This window comes from Ceratosolen solmsi, unplaced genomic scaffold (assembly GCF_000503995.2).
Source record: "Ceratosolen solmsi marchali unplaced genomic scaffold, CerSol_1.0 scaffold3, whole genome shotgun sequence".
Taxonomy (NCBI): Eukaryota; Metazoa; Arthropoda; class Insecta; order Hymenoptera; family Agaonidae; genus Ceratosolen; species Ceratosolen solmsi.
The window spans coordinates 814,301-841,225 of NW_011948428.1; the positions used below are offsets into that span (position 1 = coordinate 814,301).

General features: G+C 32.7%; 1 protein-coding gene across 1 annotated transcript; it reads right to left on the bottom strand.

The window, feature by feature from the left end:
• Positions 1–517: 517 nt before the first annotated feature.
• LOC105363586 (putative fatty acyl-CoA reductase CG5065) lies at positions 518–25,017 on the bottom strand. The gene is made up of 9 exons (XM_011501322.1): positions 24,911–25,017; positions 7,850–8,187; positions 6,641–6,889; positions 5,936–6,081; positions 5,553–5,662; positions 4,565–4,760; positions 3,987–4,235; positions 3,641–3,898; positions 518–1,104 (listed from the first exon to the last, which is right to left on the bottom strand). The coding sequence occupies exons 2-9, from the start codon at positions 8,168–8,170 to the stop codon at positions 1,005–1,007; spliced, it is 1,629 nt and encodes a 542-aa protein (XP_011499624.1). The 5' UTR covers positions 8,171–8,187; positions 24,911–25,017; the 3' UTR covers positions 518–1,004.
• Positions 25,018–26,925: the final 1,908 nt, after the last annotated feature.

A 26,925-nucleotide genomic window follows, 5' to 3' on the forward strand; every position in this document is an offset into this window, starting at 1 on the left:
TTTTTACAATTTAAGTACTTTAAGTTTTAAATTTGCACCTAAAAGCATACATAATGAGACGTCAAATACTTATTTTTGTAGGTATTTACAAAAAATTGCTTTAGAATTATTAAATATTTATATATTATAAGACAACCTATTGTATAATGCATATTAACTATATAATTATTATTCTAATTAATATTTGGATTATATTAGAGAATAATATAACTCTAGGATTTTCAAACTATTGATTGTTTAAAATTGAATAAAATAGTTAACGGCTTATGAAATATGGCAATACGATGATTATTTATATAAAATTCCATTTTGTTTCTTTTTTATCTTCCCTATTAAACTTCACTATGTATTTAGAATCATTAAAATGTTAAAGTATTTATACTATTGTTAATATATAAATAAAAAGTGTAAATTGATGATATGCATTATGGATTAATAGGAATTAGGATGGAATATGAATGTACATTTTTCTTCTTGTAGTTTTTTTTTTTTTTTTTTTTTTTTAAAAAAACTTGTTTTAATATAAATAATCCACATACAAAAACGCTAAATTCTACGTCGCATAATAATCCGTTCGCAACGTATCCCTAATTTGGTGAATTTAATTAATCGAAGATATAGCAAGTAATGTACAGTTTTTTTTTTTCGTATTCAAGCCGCAGGCCAACTTCGATAAACCGACAACCATTCCGTATTGGCTGTTAAAAGCACAAATTGCAAACATTTCCTTCTATCCTCGCTTTTATTTTAGTAGTTAGACCGATTGGCAATATTAACGTATTCCTCCCAAACATGTAATGCACATTTCGGCGACGTCCAGCTGAGATCGGTCGAGTGTCGATGGTTGCAGCTCAGCTTAACGATAAATGTGGCCCTTAACTTATGCCCGATGATGTTCATTTCGTACGAAATCGACGCTTGAGAGTCCGCCGTCGCCATTTATTAGCACTTCGCCTGATGTAGTGAAGATGCTCGGCGTCGCGCTGGCAGGAGGTTTGCGACATTTACGAAACTGCGGAGAACAGCGTACTTAGGACGAACCAACTGAGCCTTAGGAAAGCGCAGGCTAAAAAGACTTTGACCGCTTGATGAATCCAGTACATTCTGTGATGAAAGATAAGATTTTATTTTTAATAAATGGATAATGTTAATGTTGGAAAAATATAAGGTCTTTGTAATTTATAGTTAATTCATTGTTTGGGAGAATGAAATTTGGGTAACAGAATAAAGCCAGATATACCGCTTCATGACTTTTACTTATATAATGAAGACAAGTTGCTCAAAAAGGGTTGGAAATAAATTTGTCCTGGTATAATCAATTATTAGAAGCTCTAGCTGAACTTTCACATTAGGAAATTGGCCTTTAAAAATTCATGATCGGAAAACATATGAAATAAGATTTATTTCATTATTTATTTTAACAGTAATCGACTATTAAAATAACGGATTCATTATTCAGATTTAATGTGGAATCACAAACATAAATTATTAAGTAAAATTGAAATTTCAGTTTGATATTTTTCTTACGTGTAAACATTAAAATGGAAATTCAAATCGCTTTATGCAATAAAATCTATTTTTCATTTGCCTGAATAAATATAAAATTTCACTTTTATTTATGAGAATACTACCTTATATATAAATATACGATTAATAACATTCTTATCACATATTTATATTCATTCGTTGTATATTCTGTGTTAATTTAACCGAATTCAATAGACAATTTATTACTGGGCTTAAGACTTTATTAATAAACTCTCAATATCACTTAACTGTCTGCTATTTGTCGTAAAAAAATATTTTTAAATTCTAATTATACTATGTACAAATATAAATAAGATGTATTCAATTCGATATTCATAGTTTCGTGGTTTCTTAACTTCTTCTGTAGTAGAAAGTGTTGAATTAGTTTGATTTAAAATTTGAAGCATAATTTTATATTATTTATAATATTATGAATAGGCTACCAATAAATTCACCATTATTTTGAATTTCTTCACTGCATTATTTTGGAGAATTTGTTAAGAGATTGAAATATTTTATAAAATATCCATATTTATTTAATTTTTTATAAGCTATTTCATTCACTTCACCAATGATTTTCCACTTCCCCATCATTAGCTCATTGAAATAGTAACAAATATAGTTAACAAAAAAAATTCTTTTAATTATCGTTATTATTTCTCATCGTAATAAAAGTTAAATTAATAAATGCAACTTTAACTAGCTTGCATAAATTAATTATTTAACTTATGTCATTTTTGTATCTTTGACTTTTATTTCTACACTCCAGAGCAAAAAATAATCAAGTATATTAAAATAAGATTATTTAAAAATACAATAATAAAAGTAATTTATAAAAATATCGTAGGGAAAATGATGAAGAGTACACGATACGACTTAATATTATTAATGCAGAAATTTTTATCTATATCGTATCATTTGAGATAATAGAAAATCTCGATTTATTTTATTCTATTTAACGGAATTTTTATACGTAATATTATTGATAAATATTTCCAAAACTGATTGCTTTCCTTTAACTTGTTCTATTTCAGCATTAATTCAATCTTCAAATAAATTAATTTCATCAAAAATTTTATTCGTTCATTTTAATTATGAGAAATCACAGAATAACGTCACTTGAAAACAGAATAATAAATTATTGTATAAAATGTATTTTTTCTTAATGTGCATAGAACATTTTTGAGAAAAATTAATAGATTTACAATCGTTCATTTGCTTAAAACATATTTTTTATATAATAATAATGATAATAATAATAATAATAATAATAATAATAATAATAATAATAATAATAATAATAATAATTTATTTTTTAAACCTAATATCTAAATTTTACTTGACATTTCAACTATATTAGCATCGATAGATTCACTATAAATTTATTATAAATATTTTGTAAATTAACAATTGATAGAGGTTTATTTCTCATTTAAAATATCGTAATAAAATTTTAATAATATTGTTTATTATAATTTAAAACGGAGTGCAAAGTGTATGTAATTAAATATTTGTCATTAAATTATGCTTAACAATCATGTATATGTTTCTCTGATTTTTCCTTATTAAGTTTCCGTAATAATTCCTTTGTTGAATTAATAATCGAGATTTTTACTTTACCATATAATTTAAAAAAAAAACATGACACTTTATGCATTGAATATAATAAATGTCTTTAATTGATATTAAATATATATATATATATATATATATATATATATATTCAATGAAGTAAATTGTGGATTATCAAAATTTCAAACGTCTTAGGAATTTTAAAGTAAAAAGTGAATTAGCGCAGATCATGTGAAAATATCATTAGAGTACGTTCATTATGCGAGAGACAGAGAGAAAAATAATAATTTTAGACGTTCTATAAGGATTTTGATGATTAATATAAAGATCAATATTTATCGAAAGGCGTTTGAAGAAAAATGCGACCATACGATGTAATATTTCATTTTAACATATAAGGTAAATGTCACCTCTGACGATGCTTTTCTGAAATATACATCTATATATATATATATATATATATATATTGTTGAACACAGTCGATGCTCGTTGAGCACTAAAATTATCATTAATCGCTCGATGAAATGAACCGGCAACGTACCTTTTCCACTTAATTCGCGCCTGGGGCAGAGTCTCAATAGGATCTTTGATAAGATAAAGCCTGATGCCCCTCATGTAATTCTGAAAGTACGTGTCCCAAACAACATCTCTCATATCCATATAGAAGATATTGCGATCCTTATTGTCCAGCTTGTCAACGAGAGCATGAACGTGTTCGTTCGTGAACGCCCATTCCTTCGTAGTGAAATAGTTAAGGACTTCCATGAATCTGTGGATTTTCTTGTAAACTTTGAGCATCCTACGAAAGGTCAGAGTAAATATTCAGAATCGAGCGACGTTTCGTTGCTAATCGAGAGCCTCGCTTCGGCAATTAAAACAATGCCTACCTTGGCTGCTTGCCAATGCAAATGGTGGCAGTGTCGACAAGCAGAGCCGGCAGCAAATGCAAAAAATAAATGAAAAATAAATGGAGGAACTTGTTTTTGGTATTCCTGAAGCTGTAATACCAAACAGCTCGCGTCGTAGGTAAGTCTAGTCCATACTTTGCCGACATTTCCTTCAGATCGTCCCATGTTATCGGATTGTCCTTGGAGACGTAATTGTAAATCGGTATGTCATTGTTGTTCTTGTTGTTCCTATGAAAAATTACAGTCACGGCATTACATTGTTCTGGTATTATTAATGGGAAGAAATTTAGATTAGCAAGGAATTAAAGTTAGCGAGCCCAATGTTATTTATCAATTCACGTTCGTACACACGCGCTCACGCAGCTCTATACATAACAAAGAAATAAATAACGAAGCTCGACAAAGATGCTCCCTTAATAATGATCATCTTGCCGTAAAGTGACGCGTATCTGAAATGGGCAATGGAAATTAATTGCCTTCGTCGACGGCGCTTAGGAGCGGCGCAGACGTAGAGCAACCCAGCCACTTGTGGAACACTCGAGATCGCTCGTACTCACTTTTTCATCGAGGCGACGTCCCATGCGCTGGCGATAAGGGCGTTGACGGTCATGTCGCCGGGGACGACGTTCGCCTTTATCGAGCCGTCGCAGTGTATGGAGCGCAAAAGTCCAGTTCCCGCACCCGCCGCAACACCCGTCGGCCCGTACATATTGTCGATCCAGCCTCTGATTGGCTCCTGGTACGTCGAGATCACTGGGATTCGATTGTTTCGGTTAGTGGAGATCGTGGCATTGCTGCCTATTTACGGGATCGGCTACATTTTTCGTTTCAAGGAACAAAAAGCCCAAGAGGATAGTGGGATAGTGGGATAGTCGGAAAATTTGCCGCCAATGCGAATTTTAAGAGCCTGACAGCCAATTACGATGGGCGACGATCGTACGCCACTTTTTACTCGTTTATTATTTCAATTAAGAAATATCTCAAAATCTATTTATCTAGACTCGAGCTACCAATAATAAACCGATCGATATTTATTTCATCATTATCATCATTATTAATATTATTATTATTTTGTTGTTGTTGTTGTTGTTGTTGTTGTTGTTGTTGTTGTTGTTGTGTTGTTGTTGTTGTTGTTGTTGTTGTTGTTAATACAACGTTTATTCTCTCGTTGTTACAATCGTATAGTCAGTTTCATTATTTTACGTTTATATCCTCATTATGTTTCGTTTAGGAAATAAGTAGCGATCATTCGATCAATCACAATTTATATTATCCTTTAATTTTCTCACCAAAACGGATAAGGATTGCATGCATTAGGGTAAGAAGTAAAATTGCTCAAGTCCCTCTAAACGTTACTAATAAATAAACCATTTCTCATTAGGATTATACTTGTCAAGTACTTGTGCGTTCATTCGTCGTAAGAGGACAAAAAGGATAATCGTCAGCAATTATAGGATATTGGCAAATTGTACGATTGCTTATCATCGCCTATCATCGATACCAAGATATCGACAAATATATAAAATTTTAATTCAATATACAAACCAATGGCAGGTCTAAATACACCGACTGGTATGTCCGCCCCTTCTTTACGGACAATATCTTCAGCTACGGCTTTTGTGAAGGTATAAGTGTTCGGCCACCTGCCGAGGAGCCTAAAAAATCAATTTTATAATTTTATGAATAACAATTGAGGATAATTTTATCTTGAATTAAAACGTTATAAGCGGCTTGATTTATTTGAAAGTAATTGGCAAAGGAGCCAAATGCTAGTGTTTGTTGGAAATTATTAATGAATATAAAATTCGATCGATTTTTATATACTCCAGTCAATTGCAATGTACGTGTATAATTCAATATACTACATGTGTTTCATGGTATGAATGTAATATTGAAAAAGTTAAGTGGTTGGAAATAAGAGTGCTTACGGTCTGGTTATGTCATCGACGAGCTTTTCGTCCATATTCTCGACCAGAGAGATAAGTTTGTGTCCGTCAATCGGTGAATCATAAAATTTTTCTTCAATTGTATTTTGAATACAATTAGCATAAGCAGTTGAGACATGAATACAAGACTAAAAATATTAATAATAAACATTAATGTAATACCGGGTTAAGGCAGACAGCAAGAAAACAAAAAAAAAAAACACAAAAAAAATACAAAAGCACAATAACACAAAAAACAAAGCAAAACAGCAGATACAAAATGGATAAAAGAAGAAGAAGAAAAAAAATGACAGAAAAAATTGTAAACACGTTTTGTCAAATTTTTTCCTTTTACATGAAAATTATATTTTAAAATATGTTTTTATTGCAATGAAATTACTTCTAAATTTGTACGTATGTTTTCTAACAAATGTTTTTATTTGAAATTTCAAAAACACTCTTTGTCGACTTTTGCTTTATCGAATTATGGACAATTGGCTTTAGGCGAGATATAACGATAAATCGATCAAGCTCGACAAATCAAGCATAATTAATTGTTTGCGAATGCCAATTTTTTAATCGTAAAACGAAAAGCCAAGCAATAACGACACATTGAATTTGTCCCTCCCAACTAACCGAATCCCCATCCGTTTATTTATAAAACATCATATAACTCGACATGACGCTTTTAAGTATATTGGGACGTACTTTGAGCTGCGGCATTTCTTTGCACAAAGTGAGAACATCCCTGGGACTCTGGACATTAATGGCAACGGCGAGCTTGAGCTTCTCGTCGAATCGCACCGTCGCAGCCACATGGAAGACAATCGAGACCTCGCGGATTAGAATTTCCCTATCCGATGGGGAGATCCCCAAGCCCGGGAGGCTGCAATCGCCGGAAATCGCCACTATCTGATGGCGGAATTTCGGCAGTTCTTCCCTCAGTTTGGCAAAGAGCTGCAGGCACAAATCGATAGGTTATACACGTTGTACAGCAAGTGCTAATAAGCCATCAGCCGGCTCGCTAATTATATTCCAGCGATATTTCGAGCGTTAATAATATTTTATTATCAGCGTCGACTGAATAATGGTAAAATAAATGACCGTAAGTTGTAATAACCACGCACAGCCCCATCGTTATTATTGGTACTTGAATTTTATGAAATCTTAATAGCCTAGTTTGCCTTTACGTCGTATTGATTAATTAATAATACGTCGATGTGACTTGTGAATCGATAGATTTATCATATTACGGAGAATTTTAAATAAAAAGTTTAAGGAAAAAAAAACGGAGCGTAACTTTACGAGTTCCCGTGCACGTACGCATACGACGTCATAAAATTATTGATCAACAAACCATCGCCAACATCTTTACAAATTTTCAATTTCAAACTTGTATGGAAAAATAATTCCATATGACGTTAATACGAGCTCGTAAATAAGCATTTATTTTGCATAATCCGACTGCAACGTCGTGTAAGATATTTAAAATTCTCTCTTTACATAAATTGCCGAATTGTTTTCATTATTTTATGTATTCGTTTCATCTTCAATTCTTTCACCTTAATAAAAATGTAATGTACAAGAGATATTAATAATAATATTCTTCCACTTTATAATTTGCCGCTCATGTGCATATTAACGCCGCAGAGAGCTCGGAAATTCCGTAATTAAATCGAGGTTCTATCAATTTCAACAACAATCGATGTATTATTTAGAATTCTCAAGTAGCCTTGAAATTCCACATATAATCGTCGCACAGTGATGCGAAGTTTCTCACTGAACTCTCAAAAATGTTTGAGGGCTCGACATTAAGCCCATAACGATAGAGGGATCTTCGACGTGATCTAAGGCGTGTGAACGAAAGGGTGAGGCGAACGGGAGGTTACTTCGTTAAGATTGTCGGGGTAAACTTACGGGGTCGTCAAAGAGCTCCTCGGTGCGCTGGTGCACATCCTTGCCCTTCTTGGGCCGCACCAGCAGGTAAATGAAGGCGATGCCGGGGCAACGACGCAGTAGCTTCTCCACGAGAAGTTTGCCCATGAATCCGGTGCCCCCGGTTATAAAGATACTTTGGTCAGCGTAGAATTCCTGGAGCCGGGTGAGCTCGACCTGGCCCTCCTTCTCGTTCTGCTGCGGCAGTTTCGGCGGACATTCCGTGGGCGTGTGGGCGCGTGAACCGCCGCTTTCCGCGACCACGACATCCTGGCCGCCCGACTCCATCAGTACCTCGACCATCCTCACTGCGATTGCTTCTGAAAAATGGAACGGGGTAAGGGGGATTAGTCGACACCGAAATAAAATTAAACACCATCTTCTAATTCATGAAAATTGCATCCTTCAACATTTCAATTATCACTGTGCAATCGAACTCTTTCGTTACTTATAAATAAATTCGGTAGTGTAAATGCCATTAAAATAATGATCTTCCCTTTATCTAATTTCACTCCTTATTTACTGTAAAATATTAATCCAAGTTTTTAGTCAATTTATGTAATAATAATTACATAATGTTAAATAATATGATATATATATATATATATATATATTTATATAGATGAAAATCCAAGAAAATGTTGAATGTGTAATTTATTCTATAACTTCGAAAAGCAATAAATACGTTAAGTATGAGCCATTAGTATTAACTTTCTTAATAATGCTTAAAATCATCAAATGAATGAATATTAAAATCTTTTCAATACGGACGTCTTTAACAATTTTCTAAATTTTACTACAATTTATTCAATAATTGCTTGTATTACATATGACCGACGGGAAAATCATATTCTACTTTCAAATTGCATTTTTATGCGTTTTTTAAAATAGAAATTGTAGTATGTCATTCATCATTATAGTTATCTCGCCGTCATAAATTTCATGTAAATCATTAATAATTAACATTCTTTAATATGTAACAATTTATGGAAATCACGATAATCAGATTCAAAAGTGTGTATGACAATTCTTATGTAAATAAATTGAAAAAAATAAGAAGTAGAAACTTATATTTAATCGTTTTCAATATTTATCATTTAAATTGAGTTATTAAATATTTCAGTAAGTAGCTGGTAATTATGTTATTAAATTCTATATATATTTGTTGAATTATAAATTGTTTTTTTGTGTGTTTTGAATGAAAAATATAATAATTTTTCAAATAAGACAAATTGCTATAAAAACAGGTTTCATCCGTTAGTGTACAAAGCTATTTTTTATTAAAATAAAAACTGTATTATTAGAAAATTTTGTTAAAAAATATTTGTGTCATAAATTAAAATAATTTTATTATAAAATTATTTCTTTACTATGTAACGTTAAGAAGTGGAGCTATTAATTCTTCAATAATATATTATAATAAATGTAAAGAGACATTAAGATATTCTTTTATTTCAAAATTTCAACAACCCCGTATAAAACAATATTTAATTAATATTCCATTAATGGTGCATATATAGACGTATATAAATTAAAATTGATTAGGTTTGGTATGACATTTAAATTGCCTCCTTCCTATACTTCAATTATAATTCTTGATTATAGTTTGTTTTTATAAAATTTGGTTAATGATTTATTTACATTTAAAACATGCATTTACGTTTAAACTAATATTTACTTATGAACTTATGCATTAGCTGAAAAATATTTAAAAATACTGGCGCATTTTACGTATTTGTTCATACTTTCTTTTCTTTTCTTTTTTTTTTAAATAGAATGTACGAAGCAAAGATATATTTTTAAATGCAAATCTTCTTTCATTTTCAAAACAAAGAAAGTTTATGGTAATTGTAACGATCCGCTGTACAATTACTAAATCCAAGGGAAATTCTAAGGTAAATTCCAAAGTCGTAAATAAAAGTATAAAACGGAGCTGAAGCAATAATTCGAAGTCACAAAATCTTTGTAAATTATATTCAGTTTAAAAAAAAAAAAATAAAAAAATAATAAAAAAAACAACTCTCAGACAATACGAAGAGGCCTAGACTACCATTAAGAAAATTAAAATGTAAAAATACATTCAATGCGTATCCTTATTACCGACATTGAAATTTCCCTTTGTCGTTCGCGAGTCGAGTAAGTGTCGGTCAGGTTTCAACGACCGTCTGACTTTAAATTAATTAATTACGTAGAGCGTTTAAAAAACATCGATCTGTATATTTACATAACCAATTCGATCGTAAAGAGAAATGGAAAGCCTGTGAAATGCTTGAAGAAATAGGAAAACCTCAACGTGCGCGTTCTCTTCGCTGATACCGCGACGAAATGTAATCGCTTCGTATGTAACTAACGTCTACATACGTAAATGCTAGTTCACGACCCAACGAGATAATGTCTATTATCAAAAGGAGACTGCACCCTGCTATTATGCCATTATATCCAACAATTTTCTCATTTAATGTATCCAGATCTACTTTGTTTTGACTAGATAAGATCGACCTTATTTTCATTAGGCATTTTGCGTTCAAAAACCTTCATACTCATACTCGTACCGTTTTCCCAAAGCTATTAACTTATTTAACGAAATTTCATACTATTCGAGCAATATTATATGAGTATATCTAACGATAAGTAAAATATTTTTCAATTTTTTTTATGAATGATTTTAATGTGAATATTATTTGTATGTAAAATGAGTCATATTTAGTTGGAAGGAAATTAATTATGTTTCTTATAAATTAATCTTAGCAAGAATAAATCAAATGCCTATAAACAAATGCGTCTCTTCTTTTCTAAATGCCTTGTAACTTAGGAACATTAAAACAAAATTTTTGAAATATAATCATTTTATTTAAAAAAAAAAAAAAAAAAAAAAAAAAAAAAAAAAAAAAAAATACAAATAAGAAAAAACTTGTGAATATATTATGTATATAAATAAATAATATAAATAAAAGTTGTTAATGTATTTCTTTAAATGACTTTAAAGATACAACAGATTGGATAATTCTTAAAACTCTTTAAATAAAATTCACCTAATCATCAAACTTACTAACTTCCGTATACATAATTGATATAAGCAAATGAAATATACTTTAATCAAAGATATGTATGATTTCACAGAAAATACCTTAAACTAGATTGTTTACCAGAACGAGAAACACGAATAATATTCGATAAATAAATCATTGCTGCGTACTAAAAATATTTATCAAGACTATTCGTACTCTATACGTGCACATGCTTATTTCAATAGATAATAATTATGACAGCACAGCAATTTTTTATGTATATAATTTTTTATGCAAGATGAAACTTTGTACTTTAAACATTATAACCATGATTATTTTCCAATAAAATCATTTGAAATAATGAAATTATTCTTAAATAATAATAATAATAATAACAATGACAAATAAGTTTATTAGTAACTAAGATTTAATCGATTCCATATAAAGTCAATTGGCATAAGCATACTATTTATAAACATATATAAATATATATATATATATATATATATATATATAACTGTGCTTTATCGCAGAATAATTATCCTATAAAATTCCATCATTAAATAGATTGAGCTTATTTAATTTAATTTCGATTTTGGAGTTCTTTTTTTTTTTTTTTTACATTACTCAGTAATGAGCACGTCACACATACCAGACGTGAGGCATCGCGTCAAGTGAAAGTTGATCCTGAACTTCACCAGTTTATTCTTCGAAAAAATTAATCGATAATTCATCGAGCCATTTAAGCGGGTAGGTTATTTATTTATTATGAAATGTTAACATAATATGCCCCTTATAAGACAATGAGAATTTTGTAAAATTACTCTTACACGCACCATTACTATTACATTAATTGTATTCATATATTTAAACATCTTTATCGAAATAGTAGAGAAATAAACTTCATTGTACTTATCAAATATTATTGTAAGCATATTTTATTAAACTAACTAAATGTATTTTATTAAACTAACTATATAAAGACTGACTGATAAATATTTTGAGTGCGTTATATAATTGATTCTCTTAATAATTATTCTCGCGTTTTCATCAAAATAATTAATTATGAGTTTCAATTAAAACGTATGCCCATTCTTATTGAATAGTTATGATTGTTAATGATGTTTTTTTTTTATAAATACATAATATTGTTTAAATTAAAAAATTTATATTTAAAAATAACATGTCGAAAAGTATATTTCGAAGAATTAATTTCGACAACTATTAATTACAAATATCCGTTGGAAAATAGAACATTACTCGGTAAGTAATTCACATAGAAAAAAAGAAATAAAAAAACAAGAATATATTGAAAGAATATTCATGCGATGGTTATTTAATAATTAAACCATACGATCGATGAAGTATACATGCGTCATTTCCTACTTCATAATGAGGGAATTCTCAAAAGAGAATAACGGTGCTTGGAGATAGAAAATATTATTCCACGAAATAAAAAAAAGATGAAAAAAAAGTTCAAAAACACGTGCCGTTCTGTGCAAAAACAACAGTAAGCCGAAAAAAAATTCATTTAAATTTCAAATTATTCAGGATCCACAAGATTCATTAAGCAAAAGATAGTGATAAATTTCAATTCAGCAAATGTGAGAAAAGTTATTATAGGTATTTATAAAGATAATTTTGGCTTCATTTGTACGAACTATTAAACTTATCGGTAACTTTTAGAAATTATTTAGTAAAAAATGTAAAAGACCTTGTGCAGACACGTAATAAATACAAATTTAAATAATTTCTTATCAGATTTATAAATCTCTACTCGTATATATTTACCGCTTGTGTTATTCATTAAACATATTACAAACAAAGAAATTAAATTAATAATGATTTTACATTATATATTCGTAATTCAAATTAAAGTCTATATGATTATAGTGTAATCTAAATAATTTATAATATTCATGTGTTTATTAATACGTAATAAAAAGTGATCGGAATAAATAATTATAAATAATGAAATTTCGAATTAAGCATTCTTATGAAAAAATTGTATTTAATGGCACATACGCGGTAATGAAATATTTATATTTAAAGGAAGAAATATACTTGCAGAAACAAAAATTAATTTAAAAAATGATCTTATCTTACAAGGTAGGGAAATGAATTACTGGCTATCATTTTAAAGTATTAGGATTGATTTTTAAGCCCATAGAAACACGTTTTAGCACAAATAAAATACATTTTACGAGAAATATTTAGAATAGCAATGAGTCGGTACTATTTTGACTATACTTAAAGTTATTAAGTAAAACGATAATAATTTCTCTTACTTGTGTAAGTCAAGCTTCTCATTGCTTATATATTATTTTAATTAATTAATTTCATTGTCAAGAATAATATTTTATTTAATAAGACTATATTAATGTAGTTATATTAATAATAATATTAATGCAAAATTTTATTTTAAAAAACAATTAAATAAATATTTCACGACAAAAATAAATAGACGTTTTTATAATTTCAATAAATGTTTTTTGATTAACATTAAAAGAATAATTTAAACTCATGATTGTTATTGTTATTATTTGCTAATTCTTTTTATTGTACATTATTCTTTATATAGAATGTGTCACCATCATTATAGTTGGAATTATGATAATTTATTTTATAATTTACAAATTAAATAACAACTACGCTCAATCAGATATTATTATGAGTCATCTAATAAATATAATTAATTTTGTCTAATAATATTTCGTTTTTATACATGATAATTTATGATCGAGTGCAAATAGAACATTATATGTTAATATAAATTGTTTTTAAATCCTAATAAGTCTGACAACAGAACACCGAATGTAATTTTGAAACAACACAAAGAATGTTCAAATAATTTTAAATTTTACTTTTACTCCAATAGTCATACGTAGATAGCTAATAATTATGGAGCTTGAAACTTGACTTTAATAAATAATTTATTTAATGGAATTATAATATTTAAAAAGAACTATTTTTTATGAAAATTTTCCCACTTAAAAAATAACTGCATTGAGAATTTATTTAATTGGAGAATATAAGAGTATTTATAATTTAAATTTAATTTTCATATAGTAAATATTTGATAAATGAAAATAATTTGCCAAGAATGAATAAACTTTATAATTGGAAAATAAAAAAATGGAATTATAGAATTTTTCTTTCTGCATAAGAGTATCCTGTATAATGTGTATAATATACTTCTGAAGTACAAAACATTTATTTTATATTATAATTTGTATTAGAGATCATTAAAATTATAATATTCACATTATACAACATTTATCCCAAATTTAGTGAAAAAAAAAAAACAATAACAATTATGTGCCGATTGTTAGATTAGCGAAATTAACAATTTGCAACGGAAAAGTACCGAATTAATTATTATTTATTAAATCTTCAAACACATATATTCAAATTTATATTTAAAATCTGGATCTTTACTAAAAAATACTCTTAATTAAATCTGAATAAATATACATATTTCAAATTTAATCATATTAGCAATATTTTATATTTTTTATGATCAAATGTTATGTTAATTTACATCAGCAAGCAATAAAATTCTCATCACTTAAGACTTCTAAAAAATACTTGTTATTGAATAAGACATAAGGTGTTCCATTAAGAAAAAAAAAAAAAAAAAAAAGAATAAATAACGAATTTGATGTGATTTATCACATTATTATATATAGATTATCGGTTAACATCAGATATGCACTTACAATCTTTAAAATATCATAAAACTACAAGGCACTTCCTTATTATCATTTTCTGGAAAACTCTTTTTTTTGTCTCACAAAACTCATATTTTCTAGAGAAAAAAAACATTATTTTATCACCTTTGATAATCTTCCATGTCGAGACATGTGTCAGTCTACGTTTTACGCAGGTTTTCCCCACTGATTTTTTTTTTTTTTTTTTTTTTTTTTTTTTTTTTTAATCCATAATGAAAACTTATGATTCAAGCACGTATGTACTGTCCTATTGTACAAAACAATAGTAATAATGGTACTTAATAGTATAAAATATTATTGAACAAATATCGTGGTTATGCAAAGCACGCGAAAGTCGTGAAAAAGGTAAATATTATGCTGCACCCCATTATAATACATATATTGCCATTTTTGAGGTAGCGAGGGACTTTAATTTTCCCCTTCCCATGACTTGCCTTTACTGCAAAGTACTTGAGAAAGTTGAAGAGGAAATATTTTTTATTTTAAATGGTGGATTAAGAGGGAAAGAAAGACGAGAAAAGCTATATATGCCACCTACTTACTGTATCCGTGAAATCGTTTTCCACGAAATGCAGTTACACCTGCGATTGTTTGCGATCGAAGGGTGGAAGCAGATATAGAATAATTTACTTTTACCAATTATTATGATCGTATACAGACGTAGAAAAGCCCTCGCGCAACTCTCTTGCTTTATAAGCGATCCATTATGCAACAGGTAACTGTAAGAGGAAGAAATCTGTTTCTGACATACTTGTTAAATATGAATGGAGAAATCCATCATTTAGGGAATTATAACCTCATTAATATTCATTGCTATTCAAAAATAGTGATGCTATAAATGATTTATAACAATATTAAATATTATCGATAGAATATCCAATTGGCATTATATACGAAAAATTTAGAATAGCCAGAGATAACTAAAGAGAGGCAATTTATTTTTATTTGAATGAAATTATAATTTATTTAATGAGACAAAACAGTGAAAGCTCGACTTATAAATATTAGAAACAAATATTATAAAGAATTAATTATCTATAAACATTTTATTTCATGAGAAAGTATCATAAAAGAAAAATGTTTTTAAATTTTCAACAATTGCTCTGGCCATATAATTTTTTCATATTAATTTTTATAACTTGCATACAATTTTCATTAAAAATAATAATTCAGAATATCATTATAAATAATGATATACTACCAGATATAAATTATTTTACTTCGATAAAATAGTTTTGTATACTTTTATTAGGCAAAATTATCTTTAAAAAATGCAAAAAATTTGTTCAAATGGAAGCAAATTATTAAGTTTACTGGACCCCATCGAATATAGTTTATAATATTCTAGAAATGAAAAAAAAAAGTTTTAAAAACGATGAATACATCATGCGATGTTTAGTATTTATTTAAAAACTAAAAAACTTCGAGTGAATAATTTGAAAAGATTTGTATTACCCATCGTAGAATACTTTTCGTTCACTTTCTATCATGCAAAGTGAATATTTTTCTTAATAAAAAATTTTTTTTTAAAGAAATATTGAAAAAATATATTTCAAAGACAGGATAAATAAAAATTTCACAAACTTCGTAGGACAAAGTTGTTTTTAAATCAATTATTCAGTAAAATATCTCGACAATATCAAAACAATTTATTATATTAATGTGGTTGTAAAATCGATGTTCCGTTTATTCTTAAACTGTTGGTTTTAAAATTTTGTTTTAAATTTCTACAATTGCTAAAATGACTGGCAACATGCATACTTTTACATTGAAGATCATTTTAAAAAAATTTATAATTTTCTAAATGTTAATGGCCATGCAAAACGATTAAAATGCTATTTTATTGCTCAATAATCAAAGTATAGAAGATTTTCACTCAATGACTATTTCCAATTCTAATCTATAAGAATTTATTAAGCGTATGAGATATGGTTTAAATAAAATACATTTATGTAGTTAAAATGTTATCTTGTATTTAATTTATCATAGTGTTTCATGAAGGAAAATCACGATTAGTATCGAATTATGTAATTAACACTATTATTGATAACTCGACACAATGATAAGTGACGTGTGACTTGGCGCTCTAATTAAATATTATACAATAATCAATTTAAAAAGGATAGATAAAAAGGATTAAAAAGACTTAACTTATTTTACTGTTATTATATGAATTTACATATTAACGGCATTTATAATTGGGTATGTAATAAAATATAAGTAATCCTAGCTGTTTAGAAAATATAAATTTTACTAAAATATATTCTATAAGTTAGGACTTAAGAAAGTCGAAATGATTTTATTAGAATTTGAAAATATAGTTAGAGTTATTATAAGCTATATTGTTAAACTTAAAAGTTTAACCTTAAATTAAATGACTTTAACAAAAACAAAACAAAAGAAAAATAAATACATAAATATTCGTAAATCTTTCAACTCTATCTAATCTAATTATCTTAAAAAAAAATCAAGTATTAAATTTTTAATTCTATATATATATATATATATATATATATATATAGTTAAACTTAATAGTAAACATATTATTTACTATTAATGGATACTCAACTGTAAACGCGTAGAAGCTTTCTATGTTGAATTATTGATTTTGTGATGACAATAAAGAAATTGACTAAGAGTAGTATAATTAATCTAAATTCAGTTCACTCTTCAATAATTATGAATTTTAAATACGTATTGTAGTAGTTTTATGGAATTTGGAATTAATAGACAGACGTCGAATGACAAGTTGAATAAATAAAAATGTTCGAGACAAAAAAATAAAAGGGACAAAATTTTAAACATATTGACCAATGAACGAATTTGTTAATATAAAAAGCTACGATATGATTTATCTATTAACTTATATATTAATAAACAATTATCTATTCAAGTGCTTAATAAATATGATGCTTTTGGCAATAATATTTGATAGATTTGTTTTAGCCTTAAAGCATGTAAGTAACCGCAATTTTCCCCATTTAACTTTGTCTCAATTTTTCTCAATACAACGAGTTGAATATATAAAACAAATTAGCGTTTGTTTGTAATGTACAATTGGTTTTTTCGTATAAGACAAATGAATATGTATTATACATACGGTAATTATTTCTTGTATTTTTTTTTTTTTTTTTTTTTTTTTTTTTTTATAAAAATCCATTTAAAACGATGACTAATCTTAAAATTACAATGTAATTATAGCGAGAGTCTTGTAACGTTGTCGATCCAACTACGTCAATATTAATTCAATATTTGTATAAGACAGCGACCACTAATAGTTATATTTTGCACGCGTCAAATTTATCATAATAATATTCATTCAATATTAGTGAATGCGATTGAACGATTAAACGCAAAGGAGCTACAACATTCAGAAAGTTCCGTTAAATAACGAGAAACTTAATGTCTTTATAAGATAAAGATTTGCTTGTCTTCGGTACCACTCGTATAGAAAAGTAGACTAACCTTTCAAATATAAAATCAACATAAGCAAATTTAGGTTGCAAATGGTATGGAGAATTTGTTTTGATCATAGTTCAGAAATTCTGAAATCAACGGATAGTGTGCATTTCGAGAGAATAAAACCGGTTGACGATGATGGAATAGAAACATTTGTAACGACTACGACCGCCAAGCTCTCTAGTGGAGAAAAAAGAAAAAGAAAAAAAAAACGGTACTCGCTATCCGCGTCAATTTACTAACCCACATATTAGGGGCCATTGACCATCGACTTTCTGGTTTTTCGAGAACGTTCCGGCAGTATAATGTAACGGTACACGAATGGGCGAAAGGATGCTGGAGATGCACGACAAGCAACACTTTCAAAGTTTAACGACCAGTTCGTTTAGTCACTCAATCCGGATTACGATGCCTCAATAAGCCTAACCAATATCGTATCGACGAGGCTTTTTGTTAAAAGGAATTAGCACTGCGATTTATCTCGTCCTACATGATATTTGGAAATACTACTAGCCGACTATTAAAGTGATTTTAATATGAATAGGCTGAATAAATTTTGCAACAAACAGTGTCTTATCACACTCATTGGCTCAATAATGACTTTAATAAGCTATTGGAAATTTCAGGACTCTCCTTAGGATAATTCATTACGCGGAATTAGACTTCAATTACAATTCCATTACAATTATGAGATACGGTCGATCTCGGGACTTTTTTCAACTAGAAGAAACAAGCACTTAATCCAAATACTTAATCAAGTAAGGAGTTAAGTTAATATACGGAATGAATAATACAGGAGGATAGGCTCGGTATACAACAAACAGAAAAAAAAAATAGTGAGCCGCCATGGGATTGCTTCCGCATGAAAACATTGCTGCATTTGTCTGTAAGTGGGGGATTCCCTTTTCAATTGAGTATTCCTCTTAAGTTCATCCTCCACGTGCAGCACGTATTAAAAAGAGAGGATAGACATTAAGCGTGATTCGTAGAGTCGCATTGAACGTAGGATGTCTTTGTGTACGGAGTCATCCGTTGCAGAGACGGCTTACGAATTATATAAAGTTTTTTCTCTTCGCTACAATAAGATGTCGTCTTGCACATTTTTCTTGCATTGATTTTGCTTAAAGTTCACACACACACACACACACACACACACACACACACACACACACACACACATATATATTTCACAAAAAAAATGGAGACGAGTAAACTATAATATTGTCTTTGAAGGAGGAAAGCAAAGTGTCTTCTCTTTCAACAGAGAGACAGACAGAAAGAGAGAGAGAGAGAGAGAGAGAGAGAGAGAGAGAGAGAAAGAGAGAGAAAAAAAAGTAAAGAAAACCTTTTGATCCATCCAAATGCATTATCTTATCAAATAATTTTACAATGCATATCTTTACATCTACGGTTAGAATATAATAGAATAGTACGACATTGCTGCTGCATACAATTCATTCAATCAATTGTACAAACTTTTTTTTTGTTATAATTGTGATTAAATATCAGTATATTAATCATCGGCAGTAATATTCTACCATTCAATATTCTAAAGAAAATAACGAGCAAGAATAATTATAAGCATAATATGAAAGTAAACGTAGAATAGAATTTTGTCTTTTCAAAATAGCCATTAATAATACATAAATGACTGAAGTTTTAAGTAAAGAGTTTTGTTTAATGTTTTCAGATACGCAAAATGCATGCAGAGCAACGTAAGTTAAGGCCAATCCATGAATTCGCTTCGCTGAAGAAACAAAGTATCGCCGTTGTTTTAGAGTAAGTAAACAATATAAAGTTGAGAAAGATGAAGAAGAAGAAGAAGAAAAAGAAGCAGAGGGGAAAAAAGTCAAATCGTCGAGCCTATTTCACTTAGTTGCAAATACCTCGTGCAAAGCTCCGAGGTGAGTGTAAAAGTGTAAAGAAACCGAAGAAGATCCTCGAGATGCGCGACTGTTTGCTCCGGTCGGAGGCGATTGCGCAAAATGAACAGAGCGCACCTTTTCGATTATTTTTTCATTTTTGCTCTTTCCTTTTTATTCTTTTTTTTTTTTTTTTTTTTTTTTTTTTTTTTTTTTTCTTTCCTTTCACACTCGTAATGGCAAATAATAATGCCCGAAGCCTCGGCTGCTAAGTGCATCATTATGCTTTGACACAATTAAATCCGGATGCGCGGGTAATTTGCAAGGTGCGTAATGTGGGTGATTACACGAGGGACAGAGATGAAGCGACGAGCCACGCCAACCAAATAATGTTTAACATGTGTGACGCGTTCAAGTTGAAGGTCTGCTTTTAGCCATGACGTACGTCGGCATAAAAATGCATATTTTTAATGAAACGTATAAAGAATTATTGTTATTATTATTGTTATTATTATTAATTATTAATTATTAATTATTATTACTATTACTATTGTTCTTATTATCGGTGTCGTTGTTGTTATCGTTATTATAGATGCGGCTACGAGACAAGAACTTAGCCTGTATAATTTACATACGACTTGGCTGTTTCCTTAAAAGTGTGACTCAGGTAAACTGCGAAACTATAATTATTTAGCCGACGTCGAGAAATTTCATGATTACATTTAATAATTATCAAAGCTTATTTTTAAATAATATCATCAAATAAGAAGAAGAAGAAGAAGAAGAAGAAGAAGGAGATGAGTGAAAAAACAACGACATAGATGCCAATGCATGTCGCTCAAGGTACAGTGAGTTTCACTATAATTTTCTAAATCAATAGCTAAACATTAATTATTAAAAGTAAATAAACGCGCAGCCTCGCTATTAGATCACCGCTTCATCCACATCGTAATCCAACCTCAACTACACAAGTTTGCAAATATTGCAAAATGTCGAGTCGACAAGAAACACGTAGTATGCCCATTCGTTAATGGTCGAAGCTACGGGTCCCGGGCGTAACTCCCCGTCCTCCTAGTCCCACATAATCAGGATAATAAAACCGAGTTTGCGAATTTATTTATTTTCCCGCTGGCAACGATTGGCGGGCCCGATCATCTCCTCTCCACTCCCACTACTTTATCACCCCACGACGAATGACATTTGCCCGGATGAGTCTGATGCAGCCAAAGTAATATAACGATCGTGGTGACTTTCGCGATCATTGCCGATTCATGCATACATCTCGAAAAAGAGACTACGCTGATCAATAATGCAGCTGGTGTTCGCGCGCATTGAGCAATAAGCAAGCGCGCGGCTCCGTGTGCGTGTGCGTGGCTGCGTGTAGCCCCAAAGCTTCTTAATATCTCTCTCTCTCTCTCTCTCTCTCTCTCACTCACACATTCTCTTTCTTGCCGATTTGACAAAATCCTCCGTTCGCTCGTCCCGTGGCACGCGTCGCTTCGCCTCCGCCTCCACCCCCGCCGCGGCGGCGGCGGCGTTGCTCTTCACAAGCGCGTCATTAAGGTGCAAGGTTTTTCTTTCAAAATTGTTCAAGGCTCAGGCTCGAGCCACCGTACGTGTTAGCAATGAACATTTTTGCGCTTTCGTCACGGCGCTCTACGAATTTGTTTAGAAAATGCGAGGGTAAGGAGGAAGAGGTGGTGGAGGAGTAGGAGGAGGAGGAGGAGGAGGAGGAGGAGGAGGAGGAGGAGGTGAAGGAGGAGGAGAAGGCGGCGATGGACTCGTTGCAACTTTACGCGGTTTTGGCCTCAGATGATTCGTTTGGTCAGCGATCGATGCGTACGCGCTGACCTCTAGCGTTTCTATAATTATTGGCCCCTCGGATTCTAGTGATTGTAAAATTCCCGATCGCCGAGAATTATGACTTTATTGCCAAACTAGAAAAATTAAAGAACCTGTGAGAACGGCGTCTTGTACAATTGTAAAAGGCTTTACGACTCCAAGTGACAGAATTTGGATTGTGCCGAAGCCGTAGTAGCGTAATAAGATTTTAGTGCTTGATTTTATGGTCTCGGACCTACGAAGAGTCGTTCTCGCCTGTAATTAGATTCTCACTGGTTGGGTGATTTTATTCGTAATAAATTTTTCCGTTACGCATAAAAGTCCGAATTTGCTTTCACCCACTTTTCTCGGAAAACTACCAGTTGCAAACTACTCGACGACAATCTATCCGAGGATAACATAGCTACGGTGCTTAATGACCTTATTGTCGTTGGTTAAATAATGTCTCGCAATTATTGGATTATCACGATAGTAGGAGTAGAAATTTACACGGCCGTACCATTAAAGCCAAAAGAATGCGAATTATCGTTTAAACCATTATTGAGATATCACAAGAAAGTAAATAATTTCTCAATTAATTAAAATTCAATTCTCTATGCGGCCGTAGTTTATGGCTAGCTAAAAGCATTTTCCACTTAACCGCGCGATTTTCATTTACAATTCATTAAATACAAATAAAATATTTTCTAAAGAATGAAGCAAGTATTTATAAAAAAAATGAGCAAGAGAGAGAGAGAGAGAGAGAGAGAAAGAGAGAGATAGATAGAGATTCAAGAGAAGAGAAAGAAGAAAGTGAAAGAGTGATGTAAAGGTAGGTGATATCTGTGTGAGCATTTATTAAACCAATTATTATCGCTTCAATGTATCAATGAGCCAATCTTATTGAAGAACGCATGCCGATCATCGTTAATTAAAAAAAAAAAATTTTAACGATCTGCCGCGGTCCGGTGACGCGTTCGGGCTCGTCGAAATATTCGGAAAATCTAACGAAAACAGCCTCGCCACACCTCCCTGCCTCCCCCATCCCTTCCCAACTCCAACAGTCGATTCAAAATCGATCCCTTTTTTGAGCGAAGCCTTGGAACTTTTCATTCGGCGTGCGCGCGCATCACTCGCCTGCCTTCTAAACATCAAAAAGCGCAAAAAGGAAGAGGAGAAATAACGTGAAAATGAAATTCACGACGACTGCCGTCCAATGTCATTATTGCGCCATCGTTCCATTTTCGATAAACGATGTCTTATTGGGAAGAGACAAACAATCGAAGGAGAGGCGATGTAAGAACGACGAGGAGCTCGTTATCTTGACGAGTGATACGGGCGCGCGCTATCCGAGCGGTTCCGATTGAATAAAAATCTGTGCCGAAACGCTCGCGCGGCGTCCGATAAACCTGCTGACACGTTTCGTCGTCATGGTCGTTGTGTTGTCATTGTTGTCGTTGTGTTGTCGTTGTGTTGTCGTTGTCGTCGTCGTCATCGTTGTTCTCGTCGTCGTCGTCGTCGTCGTCGTCGTCGTCGTCGTCGTCGTCGTCGTCGTCGTCGTCGTCGTCGTCGTCGTCGTCGTCGTCGTCGTCGTCGTCGTCGTCGTCGTCGTCGTCGTCGTCGTCGTCGTCGTCGTCGTCGTCGTCGTCGTCGTCGTCGTCGTCGTCGTCGTCGTCGTCGTCGTCGTCGTCGTCGTCGTCGTCGTCGTCGTCGTCGTCGTCGTCGTCGTCGTCGTCGTCGTCGTCGTCGTCGTCGTCGTCGTCGTCGTCGTCGTCGTCGTCGTCGTCGTCGTCGTCGTCGTCGTCGTCGTCGTCGTCGTCGTCGTCGTCGTCGTCGTCGTCGTCGTCGTCGTCGTCGTCGTCGTCGTCGTCGTCGTCGTCGTCGTCGTCGTCGTCGTCGTCGTCGTCGTCGTCGTCGTCGTCGTCGTCGTCGTCGTCGTCGTCGTCGTCGTCGTCGTCGTCGTCGTCGTCGTCGTCGTCGTCGTCGTCGTCGTCGTCGTCGTCGTCGTCGTCGTCGTCGTCGTCGTCGTCGTCGTCGTCGTCGTCGTCGTCGTCGTCGTCGTCGTCGTCGTCGTCGTCGTCGTCGTCGTCGTCGTCGTCGTCGTCGTCGTCGTCGTCGTTGTCGTCGTCGCCGTAGTCGTAGTAGTCGTCGTCGCTCGGGACGGAGAATAACAATCGCTCGACGTACGGATGACGACGTTAACCAAAGCGATTATAACAGCAGCGACAGCGAGCGTAGTAACAACGCCTTGGGTGAATCCTTCGAATATTTGTGTTTCAGGAGGAAATGTCAATATTTTGGGTGAGCGGCGCGCGGGGATTGGCGCGAGTTTTGCATTATCGGCTTCTCGGCTCGGCCGCCTCGGCTGTGCTCCCACATCGCCGCTTCATTCTTTTCAATGAAATTGTTCGCGCTCGACATCGAACCATACGTGAATATTTATTATGAGACGAGGTTATGCAATGAATTGCGTACCGACAATGAGGTAACTCCGGTCCTCGTAAAAAGCATATTTTTTTAAACATCGATCGTCGGTTGACTCCTATTAAACCAATAAACGTGCGAGGTTTTGCGTCCGATTGGGAAACGCTCGAAGGTAGGCCAACGCCGTCATACCGCCATACCTCATTTTTATTTTACATTATTATTGTTTCTGGCTCCACTGGTTAGTTACCTTTTTTCTCCCTCCTCGACTCCTCCTCCGTCCCCCTACCATCGCCGTCCCATCCGATTCCCAACACACACCACACGCCAACGGGGCTCTCCTTTGAAATGCTAATCTATTTACTCTTGGGAGCGATAAATCACGTAAGGTGACATCGCTTTCAATATTACGCGCGATTACGGCCGTTGGCGTTGTGTTAAATATTTCATGGAACATCAGCAAGTCCTTGTCTTTGGAGTGGCGAACCGAGGTGAAATTTACACTTGGGCCGCGCGTCGAGGATTATCACGGGGCGCGATAGGAAAGTAAGACGCGACATCGGCCTCATTGATAATTTTGTTCGGATTACAATTGGTCGGCAATAGGAGGATCGTGTAACTAAGAGAATGAGGAGGAGGAGGAGGAGAAGGATGGGTGCACGCACGGGCCTGGACTCGAAGGACCAAAAGCCGTGAAGAGTCGTCGAGTTTGCCTCGAGCCCCTTCAATTTCACTAACCTTATTATCAGATCCGTGCACGACTGGCGAGCACTTTCTCCAGCTCCTCTTCGTCCGTCCGTCCGTCCGTCCCTCTCTCGCTCGCTTTCTACGCACTCTCTATCTCTGTCTCTCTCTCTCTCTCTCTCTCTCTCTCTCTCTCTGTATATGTATATATATATATATATATGTGTGTGTGTGTGTGTGTGTGTGTGTGTGTATGAGTGTGCGCGCGCGTGTGCGTATGTACGTGTGCACGTGTGTGCGTGTGTGTGTGTGTGTGTGTAGATAGATATAACTGTTTCTCTTTTCTCTGTCTCTGTTCTGCTGCCAGTGTGTGGCTAGCACTGGTGATGAAGCGAAAATGTCGAGGCAGAGGAAGATCGAGTTGCCGTAAGTGCAACCGACGACGACGAGCAGCTCGTCCGCTCGCGCGCGCTTTTTCGAAAAGACTCGCCACCTGCCTCGACGGGCACCTCGCGCGAGCCTCTCGTCCCCCCCGGGCGGCACATACGCGCCTTCCTCGGGCCGGCGCCACGAAAATCTCAGAGGTGGGGAAGCCTACCGCGCACGAGGGGCGAATGACTCTGTCCTGGTACATAGCTACTTTCCTTTCCAAGGGCAACGCGATCTCGGCTATAGTCTTCCTTCTTCGTGCCATCCTTTCCCTTTGTTTTTTTCTTCTACGTTTTTGTTCCGTTCTTCTAGACTTTTTTCTCTTCTATTTTCTTTTGCGAGTCCTTCTCTACGCGTGACTCGGCTCTTTTATCATTCGGCCTACGAATTTGCAAGTGATTTACATTAGGGAGCTTATCGCAGCGGCACCTCGAACGGTCCACTTTAATACAATGATTTACCGCCTCTTTCAAATTGGACAAGAAGCGTGCAAATGTGATATTTCAAGATTCTATTGTGTATTGTGTATTGTGACTGTCGATCTTACGCGATTATATTTGCCCGTATTTTGCCCGGAAAATGCTTTTACAATTTATGGATTTTTCATTATTAATCGAGGAGTTTGCCGCGCGCATCTTACTTAACTTCCTTAACAATAAATACGTTATTGCCGGCCGATACTATTGATTAAGATTGAACCGCAAAAACTTTATAAACAAATGGACTAGTCGACTTTGTTTACTATTATGCTACTGCAAGGATAAAAGCTATTTTTACGTTGCCGATGAAATGGTTATTTCAAACGATGAAATGAAAAAGTTCAACTAACGAGCCTAACGATTAATAAATAATATAAATTGTCTAATCGAAATTTAATTTCCTATTCCTCATAATGAGCCTAAAAATAAATCTTTCCTCACGAGTACCAAGAATCATACGATCCACTAAGTTTACTAAATAGTACTTTAAATTGAAATCATAAATTATAAAACATCATCCATTTAATAGAAATTCTTTTTAAAAACCGGCTTCGATATCACATTATACTCTTCCGTATATTATTTATTCCCTCGGTATTGATAATTATTATTTCCCATATTGATATGTAGAAACCATCATCTAATCTTTCTTTTATCAGTATTAGAAAAAAAAAATTTATAATTAAATTAAATAAATCACTTTGTATTCAATGTTGAAGCTTCTGTCGTAATCAAAAATTCCTTTGCGTCATCTATTGTAATTTAATGTCGAGCTGCGTTTAAAAAAAATTTCAGTTTTCTCAACATGATTCCATTATTCCAAATAATAAGAAAACTACCGTTTAAAATATATTTGTCGATAATTTCAATTGTAATCGTCTTTACACGCATGCACGCGCACACACACGCACACACACACACGCATATATATATATATATATATATATATATATATATATATATATATATATTGCAAAATAATAAACTTTTTTGAAGAAAAAAAGATCCACATATAATGAATGCCATAATGAATTATGATAAAACAAAAGATTATTTACACACTGTGGATTTGGAAAAGTTTTCCACACCAAGTGTTAAACGAGCATAATTAAAATTTTCAGAAAATTGTATACATGTTGTTTTAGTTGATTTTCAAAACCT

Coding starts and splice junctions, on each gene's coding strand:
- LOC105363586 (XM_011501322.1), bottom strand. CDS start 8,170: ATGGTCGAGGTACTGATGGAGTCGGGCGGCCAGGATGTCGTGGTCGCG. Junction 4,761..5,552: donor TGTATTTAGACCTGCCATTG/GTTTGTATATTG, acceptor ATCGAATCCCAG/TGATCTCGACGTACCAGGAG. Junction 1,105..3,640: donor GCGCGAATTAAGTGGAAAAG/GTACGTTGCCGG, acceptor CTTTCATCACAG/AATGTACTGGATTCATCAAG.